This window comes from Sceloporus occidentalis, unplaced genomic scaffold, assembly GCF_023333645.1.
Source record: "Sceloporus occidentalis isolate IW3139 unplaced genomic scaffold, rSceOcc1.0.p SCAF_51, whole genome shotgun sequence".
Taxonomy (NCBI): Eukaryota; Metazoa; Chordata; class Lepidosauria; order Squamata; family Phrynosomatidae; genus Sceloporus; species Sceloporus occidentalis.
The window spans coordinates 1,073,948-1,083,038 of NW_028317031.1; the positions used below are offsets into that span (position 1 = coordinate 1,073,948).

At 46.3% G+C, this 9,091-nt stretch overlaps 1 protein-coding gene across 1 annotated transcript; it reads left to right on the top strand.

Moving 5' to 3' along the window:
* Positions 1 to 1,704: 1,704 nt before the first annotated feature.
* Positions 1,705 to 2,577, top strand: LOC149288402 (immediate early response gene 5 protein-like). The gene has a single exon (XM_089491617.1). The coding sequence runs from the start codon at positions 1,705 to 1,707 to the stop codon at positions 2,575 to 2,577; it is 873 nt and encodes a 290-aa protein (XP_089347743.1).
* The last annotated feature ends 6,514 nt before the right edge of the window (positions 2,578 to 9,091 follow it).

Below are 9,091 nucleotides of genomic sequence, written 5' to 3' on the forward strand. Positions count from 1 at the left end.
AATATCGCTCTCTGCTGTTTTTGGCTAAAATCCAGTGGTAGGGAATTGCTTGCACCTCTGGCTTTAAGGCTGGGATTGCCGAAGGTCTGAGATGCCATGCAGCCTCCAGGCCAGGTCCTGGATCTTGGCTTATGCCACCAATGGTGTGTGTTGGGTACACAGAGCCCTTTGCTGTCCGTCACATCTGTAAACCCTTCCAGGAACTGGTTTTATCCGTCACAAGCTCCAGCCCTTCTAGCTGCCAGCAGTGCATAGAATTTGCACGACGGACGCCTCAGCGCCGGGGCCTGAACCGCTCGCTTTGTTTCTTTGTCTTCCACGCGTGTTGCGCTATTTTTATTTTGCGCTGAGCACTTCTGATTTTTAATTCCTTTTTTTTTTTTATTGAATGCCCTTTATTGAAACGGTTTATGACACTAAAAATGACCACAGTGGAGCCGGATCCCTGAAATGTGATTTTTGGTCGGAGACCAGTGGTCCCTTTCTTTGGAGAGAGACCAAAAATTCCACCCCTAATGCAGGCCTTCAACCTGGGATGGAAAGAAGAGATTGCATTCCCCTTCAGGAAATGCAAGCCCTGAAAATATGGATTTGGGGTTTAATTGTGGCCCCTACATAGGCACTGATCACATGTAAACTTGTTTAAGCAACCCCCTCCTTACCAAATTGTTATGTTATATACTGCTTGTCATGTCCTGGTTACCCTTTGTACAGCGCTACGGAGTGTGATGGCACTATATAAGACAATAAATAATATTGAAAAGCATTGCACATAAGGCTTTAATACAAAATATGTCTAATTGTAGAGTAATCAGTTTCGCTCATTGATAGTAGAGACAGCTGTGTGCTGAGATAAACGCTGTAAACACACAGTGTATGTCGAGTGTGTGGAGCGCAGAGACACAAAGCAGCCGTCCTCTGACCTCACACACATCACGTGACCGTGCCTGAAACTTACAGAAGCATTACATCAGCCTGGGAACCAACACACGATCAAAACAGAAGCCTTCTTAAAGCGGCAACGCTGCCCGAGTCCGTTCCCATAGTTCCGCCAAGAATGGGGATGACGTAACAAACGTATAACCATTTGGAATGCGTTAAATGGCTACAACGTCGCGACCTTGTTTTTATAATGTCACTGTTCCTTGGGTTTTTCCTTTATTACGACACTCTTTACTTTATTTACTTACCAAATAATTCTGCAGCGCGGATATGGTGAAATCATTGTGCGGTAGTGTAAAAACCAAGGTAAACTGTAAACGTATATAAGAGGCGTTAAAAGCGTTAATGTTCGTCGTATATATTTACATGTATCCAGAGTAGGAAATAGTCGACCGATACGTGCGGATTGCCGCTTTAACGGTTTCTACGCGGGGCAACGTTCAAATCTAGGTGGTCCGATTTTGTGGCCGCCCATTGGCTGGTTATCACGTGAAGGAGAAAATGTTCGCTGGCACGGAAGAGGGTGGAAAAATTGAGGGAGCGCTGTGGTTGGTCAGTTGGCTGTGACGCGCCAGTTATATAAGCTTGGGACCAGCGCGCGCCCGCGCTTACTTGGCGGTGCGATCCGGCTGGGGAGGCGTGCGTAACGTTAACACAACGATTCTTGGATCTAATAACAGACAACATCGACGCCTGAGAGCCGCAACGCTGGGCAAAGACACCGCACCTGGTCCCGTAGCGTGCACGCACCGCGAATTCACAATGCTCCGAGAGGAAACCGAACCTGCCTGTCAGCCTGAATGCTGCGAGCCGAGTCCCGGACTGGGCTTTCGCCTTGAGGCTCACCGCATTGTCAGTATCTCGCTGGGTAAGATTTACCATTCGCGGGTGCAGCGTGGAGGAATCAAGCTGCACAAGAACCTCATGGTGTCCCTGGTGCTGCGGAGCGCCCAGCAGGTCTACCTGAGCCAGAGTTCAGCTCAGGAGTTGCAGCAGGATTACGCCGTGTACCAGAGCCCGCCGACACCGCAGCCCTGCAGGGGTGGTGATGAATGCTCCTGCCCCGGGCTGGCGGCTCAGGAAGAGGAGTCCAGCGCGGTTAGGGAGGCACGGACATGCTCACCCGCCCCCTGTTCCTGCCCGCCAGAGGAGCCTGCTCACTCCCGGGGACCCCCGTGTTGCTCCTGCCAGAGCCACGCTGGCTGCTGCACGCTTCCTGAACCGTGTCGCGTTTGCCCGGAATCCCACTCAAGCAACGACTACTGCCAAAGCCGGGAATCCGATTCCAGCCACCAAGATCCCCCCAATTCCTGCTGTAGGAAGCGGAGCGGAGACAGCACAGCAGACGGCCCCGCCATGAAGCGAGCACGACGGGAACAGAGAGAGCAAGAGGTGCCGGAACCCGGAGAGGAGGCTGAGGAGGAGATGGAGACCGAGAATGTGGCAAATCTCATCAGTATCTTCGGCACCAGTTTTTCGGGACTTCTCACTAAGGAAGCCGGTTCAGAGGAGAACGAGGCGCCCGGACAGGAGGTACAAGAGCGGGACTCCGCTGCCCCCTCTGGACAGGGCTGCAGCGAGAGGGCGATCAGCCCCAGCATCACCCCCTGGAGCACGGCCATTGAGGCTTTCTGAACAGACTGAACTAAAGCCCCAGAGACTCGGGGCCACAGAGCAATGTTTCTGGATAATGTTCTATAGTTAATGGATCGTGATGCAGGGTTGAGCTGACCTGGAGCCAGACTCTTGTGTTGTGTTTTATTTTTTCTGTGTCCTGTTGTGCGTGGAAAAGAAATGTTTTATTCCCAACTTTGTATTTTGTTTTTTCTTGTTGGATCTGTGAGTTAGTCACTTGGGATCTTTGCTTAAAGCACTTAGCCGGGGGGCCTTAAACCCAGGTTCCTGCCTTCACGTTCAGTGGGGTTGCCACGAAGGGTTAAAGATCTTCCCACTGGGGACTCGGACACTGATAGCGACTAATATGGTCATCACCGGGACAAAAGGGGTGCCGGGGCTCGCTTGGCACCGGCGGTGCAATGCTACAGACTCGCACCTTCCTACTTCGGAGGGCGATCAGCCACAGTTTTTACCCGGTAGCCAAACAGGGTAATTGTCGCAATTGGTATGCATTGTATCCTCTCGGGGCATTACATCTGCCCTCGTTAACCCCTTATCAAAAATCCCCCCTCCCCCATCCATATCCTTTGGTCACCACGTGCAAGGGGAGTTCCCCATATAGGGAGGGGGAGGGAAGTTCCCATCTGCTCACGCTATCACACCCATTGTGTGCCGGGGCCCTGCTAGACGCTTTCAGAGCCACTCCTTCCTGATTCATGTCCTGACTTGAAACTTACCAAATAACTAAAGGGCATTGACTTCTCTCCCGTGAGATCTGCACCGGGCCCCGGTCATAGGGCCTGAGCCTTTGCAAGCATTGGAGTATAATTCTTATTTTGGCCTCCCAAGCTGTTTGAAGGTGTGCTTATTGCTGCTAATTGTCAGCATCATTTGTTTCTACTAGTTGGACAGTGTTTACAAGACTACAGATCAACCTGTATGCAAGGCTAGGCTAACTTTATGTATAAGTGCCTATAAAGAAAATATTATACATGCTTATCACATAGCTTTGGATGCAAAAATGTTTTTATCCCAATCGCTTGCTCTAAGGTGTGCGAATAGGAAAATATACCCGTAACAGTTTCTTGTTACTTTCTTCTGGTATAATCTCCGGTGCCGGCGATGCCACGGACTCTGGCACAGCTTTCCGCGTGGATCACCGGCTGATCTTTCACAGCAGCAAAAATTTAAATACCTCAATTGTATACTAAATCCATTTTTCTGTTTCTTGCTGCACAGGTAATTCCTGGTACTGCCTTCTCAGCAGCTCATTGTGCATCATGGTTACATTTTATAAGCATGGGAACGTAACTGTTAAGTGTTTTCTGTGTACACGGGGCAGGCTGAAACCTCCCTGCAATCTGTATGTTGTATATGTATTTCTTGGACGCTCTGGTCAGACTTGGTGCTTGTGTTGATACATCGGCTCTGTTCACGCTGCCGGATCCCTTCCTGTCTTTGTTTTAGAAGATGGGTCTGTCTGGCTTGAAGTAATTAAAACAGTTTACAGTATTTTTATGCACAATGCTGTACCTTGAATTTCTGTATAAAATTACATTTCTACGTGTTTGACACGTATTAAATATTTTGACGTTTCAGTCCTTGGTCCTTATTCATTGGGTGGGAGAGAAGACTCAAAGTCAGAACACAATCTATGTAAATAACTCGCTGCGTTAAAAAAATGTATATGTGTCATGGGTAATGTATATGTAGAGATCTTGGTTCAAAGTCCTAATGTGGAGCAGACGATAACCAGCGAGGGCTCTGGCACGTTGCCATCACTTACCATTTTGAAGCAGAATTTCAGACATAAGCTATATGAAAAGCCTGGATGGTTACACGGTAACTAAACATGCCTTTACCATGTCTCCAGTATGATGGGGTATTAAAGGTAACGCTCTATACTGGTGTTTACACTCATCATTGGGTAAGATGTCCAACCTTCACGCTATATGGATGACGTAGAATTTCTTTTTATGCTAGACGCGCCAGACAGTGTTTGAGCAGCTTGTGTCACTTCCTACCATCTCGTTGATAAAGTACGAGATAAAGTCCTTTCTTAATGCTGTGACAATTAATGACCCTCCTGGCCTGTGCCTCCTATGGCTGCGATCAGCAGCTCAGTGATCTTTGGCCAGTGTGGGGAGACTTGTTCTTGGCCCTTCCCCTGTTGCCCGATGGGTTAATGAGTAACCTGGGTCTTAAAACACCTTGCCGGAGCCCAACAGAGAAGGAAAGATCAACCCAGTTGAAAAATGTCTACTTGACTCTTATACGTCTCAGGCATATACCGTTGATATATTGCCTTCCATGTTTATGTGGATCGTGTGGTTTATCCGGTTGCCTCTGGTCTCCGCGTATAAAAAGGGCTTTGTGTGTATAATACTTCTAAACGCGGACGCATTGAAGTATTCTGCACCGAGTGGGATGTGCTTATACAGAAATGTGAAGTCAGTTGCAGGGAATTTCCACATGACCTGCTTTCTGTGTGTACGTGTGAGTGCCGTTCTGGCAAGAATTCCTGTTGTGCATGACCGCCAGTGTTTTAGCTACCAACGGTTCCTTGTTTAGATTCTGGCTTGCAACGCTGTGGGATTTGTTGATTTTAGGTAACGTAACGTGCCAAACGGTATTAGGTCAGTATCCTTAAAGCGATGCGTGTGCTTTCCAGTGATCGCTTGCATGGATTTCCAGTAATGCTATAAATGATCCCACAGTATAAATACAGCTTTATATGGGAAATTCTTACGCTGCAAAGAATACTTTTCTCAGGAAAAGAGCCGCATTATGTTTATAAAGCCTTGTCAGATTGGATGGCGCTGATACAGGGAGGCGAGTACAAGTTTGAAGCTTTTGTGATAGCGGTAACATATACAGGCTTACAGCACAAGAAGCCCTCACTTATCCCAGTGAAAGTAAGTGCAGCTTGCGCATCTTGCCCGTAGCACGCTTTGGGTGCCGCAGTGAATGAGCAACGCTTCGCTTGTAATATCACACCGACTCTGTGATAACAATGAACCGCTTGTATCTGTTTCAGATGGTGAATTAAGCTATTATTCTGCTCTTGAGTTTCCTATTTTACTTCTTCTGGCCCCAAAATTTGAGTTAGTGAACCAGACAAGGGGCTGTTTTTAGCAGCGGGTGTGTGTCCACCGACAAAAGCTGTATCCAAAAATGGTAGTCACTTTGCAGAATAACTGGCCTGACCTCTGAAGCCTAAAGCTGCCTCCCCTCACTGGTGTTTGTAGGAGACACTTTCCCACCGAGGGCCACAAACTTGGAAGAAACTTAAGTCTGCTGTTCCTGCCAAGAACAATATAACTGAATGTTTTATTTTATGGATGTTCCTGTAGTAAATGGTAGCCCCATTCGAATACGTTAGATGACCGGAACATCGCTGTTATTTATATTTTCCAGAGCTCCAGGCTGTGCTTTAAATTTTAAGGTCTAAAAATTCCAAACCCCAACCTGCCATCCAGATTTTTTGGAAATTGTATTAAATGTGCAGAATGCCTTCGCGCTTGTCTTTAGGGTATATGTGCTCATGAAGTGAGTGTCGACAAGTTTGTGAGTGGCTGCCAGCAAAGCACTGCTGGCCTCTCGGAGGAGACTGGGTGGGTTCCTCAGACGGGGTTCTGTTCTTTCTCCGAGCTTTTCCATACAGTCACATGACAGGAATACCGGCCTCGCCTTCCCTCCCCCCTCTCCTTTCTCGTCTGCCTCACAGCTCTGGAATCTGGCGAGTTAGAAGAGCCGGCCGCATTCCTTGCCCAACCATTCTCCTGAGGGAAGGTGGGGGGAGGCAGCCTCACATCCTGGCCTCTTTAGGAAGATGTGGAAGGAAGGGGAGGAGGGGAGTGCATTGTCCTATTTGGAAGACATTAACCCCTTTCAAGAAGCCTAGATGGGAGGTGGTTGTAACCGAGATCCACGTTGGAAGCTTTCTTTCGGGTTGGGATTATGCGCGACCGGATGGTTCCAGTCCAGACATTTGGAAACATCTGGTTTTAAGGGCAGATTTGGAGAACCCAAGCGTGTTACATGGAAACATTCCTTGGGCAAACCCTCTAAGTGGGTACAGCCGCTCAAACCCCGCTCCTGATGCGCCTTATAAAGCGTGATGGTGGAAGCTGTGTCAACGTTCCTTCTCGAGACTTAACAGGACCAATGCAGGGTTTACGGCAGAGATCCGACACCTCGCCCTTACGTACTCTCTAAACGTGCAGGACGGACATGTCTGGGCATTGGTGAGATAGTCGCCGCCTGTAGTCACGCAGATAGAGCTGTGAGATGTTACGGATCCAGAAGCAACGCTTTACTGCGTGGCTTTCTGTAGGAACGTTGTTAAAGCGGAGTAGCTCATCTTTTCAACATATAGTTTATTTACCATAAATATTCCGTACAGAGCGGAAGGTCTGATGACAGGGAAAAGGCTTAAAACATTATTTCAGCCAAGGACGACGGAGAAATTTATTGGTCAACTTAATTTATCATTATAGTTTAGAATGTAGCAATTCTCTGCCGTACGCAGAACAGAATCTGACGGCAGATAAGAACCGCTCGGCCTGTCTAGTCCGGTTCTTCCTGATGTAAAGACTTAGATCTTCATCAGTCCTTGGTCTTGTCAGATTCAGGATAGCTTGTTTACATTCCCTTACTGAAATAGCCTCTACCACTGATGGGAGGCAGTTCCATTTAGCTACCACCCTTTCTGTAAAGTAAAATGCAATACCAAAGGTCACAAGCTGAGAAATATTGTAGAATTAAGGACCAGGTCTGTCGTTTAGGAGTCAGTGAAGATAAAAGGTGGTAGATAAGTAGAACAGCCTTCCAGCAGAAGTAGTAGATTGTATGAATGTATGGGACGGGCATCGTGACTCTATGATGGTTCTTTTCTGCCATCAAATTCTATGTTTCTAGATACATATGTGAAGTTCTACAAAGAGTGCAAATAGATTTAACCATTTTGGGTTCCTTGTCCTGAAAATGACGGTTAAATCCTGATATTTGAATGTAAAGCTCAGTTTCCATAATTGGACCAAACATCCAACTGCCAGAGATTTCCTTCCAGCTCGGCTGCGTATTTACCAAAACAGTCATAGCGGCGCCTATTACATAGTGACAAGGCAAGAATTCTTAAAGGGACAGTACGTTGTAACCGCCGTATAATGAAAACATGCTTATCACGCTCTGGGACGATAGCACGTCTTGGAAATTCTAAAATGCTGGTCCCTTCTCTGACATGGTGACAAGGCTGGAGCTCAGTGCAGCCGATCAATGCTTTCATTGTGAGTCCCGGGGAAGCCCAGATTCGCGGTTCTTTTTTTTTTTCTTTTTCCTCTTTTAAGCCACGTTTTTTTTTCTTTTGCTTTCGCAAACAAAGTTTCACTTAGTAAAAGCCGTAGAACAGGTTCAGACATGTTCAGATAAGAGCCTCGGTTACGGAAAGCAGAAACTGAAACACAGGAAGGTGCGCGTGACAACAATAAGGGACAAAAATAACTAATGAAAGTGCTATGGGTTCCAGCCTAAAAATGAAGGGGGGGAAAGTTGGAGTATTTTATTTTTTTTAAAGATTAATATTAAAAAAAAAATGAAGATATTATCTGAGGTTGGCAGTTGTGAAAATTACTAGTGACAGAAGCCTGGAACAGTTTCCCAGCAGAAGTGGTGGAGCCACCATATATTGGGACCTTGGAAGACGAGTTTATTCTGTCCTTAAAAGTCAACGAACATCCTAAAGTGTGACGTTTTATAGAATTGATAATCCTACATAATTATTATGTTCTACGGCGCTGTGTAATCGAAATATGAGATAGCTAACATATACATAACACTCACACATACAGATACGGCAGGGACAGCTCCCGATCTAGCCTCATGGCACTTTAATACAAAGTTATTGCCAAGAATATTTTAAAATTATTATTATTTTATTATTATATGAGCCAGAATTCTGTTTAGATTAGATAATAATAATATGCGAGACACATCTGCACTCGAAGAGTTAAAAGGAACATGTTTGTGTGGTGGAGATGGAAGGATTACTGAGTGTCAGAAATACACAGAGAGGGTGAGTCACACTTAGCAGAGTGAGAGAGCCTGGAGAGATAAGGCAGTCAGCCCACACATCAATGAATGGGGAGGACAAATAACTTGCAGGAACCAATTAACTCCTTGGTTTCTGGATTGTTTTACTAACACTTTAGCCACTAATGCCTGGAAAGGCTGTAGATACTCGCCCGTCCGCATCAGGAATCCTATCCGGACTAATTTGAATCCATGTCCCAAAAGCTTAATATGCTGTTTTCATGGGAAATGATATTATATATATTATATAAGTGATATGAAGGTGAATGTAGGGTCTGAACATTTGATAAATGTCAGGGCAGATTTTTAAAGCGCTATAAATGAATAAATCCCGGTTACCCTTTTCAGGCTCAAAAAAGATCTCAAGTGCACAGAACGTGTTATATGCCCCTTCTACCCCCTAACGGAGTCAGTTATATGGGCCTGGAAGTGGAGTGGGGAA

Coding starts and splice junctions, on each gene's coding strand:
- LOC149288402 (XM_089491617.1), top strand. CDS start 1,705: ATGCTCCGAGAGGAAACCGAACCTGCCTGTCAGCCTGAATGCTGCGAG.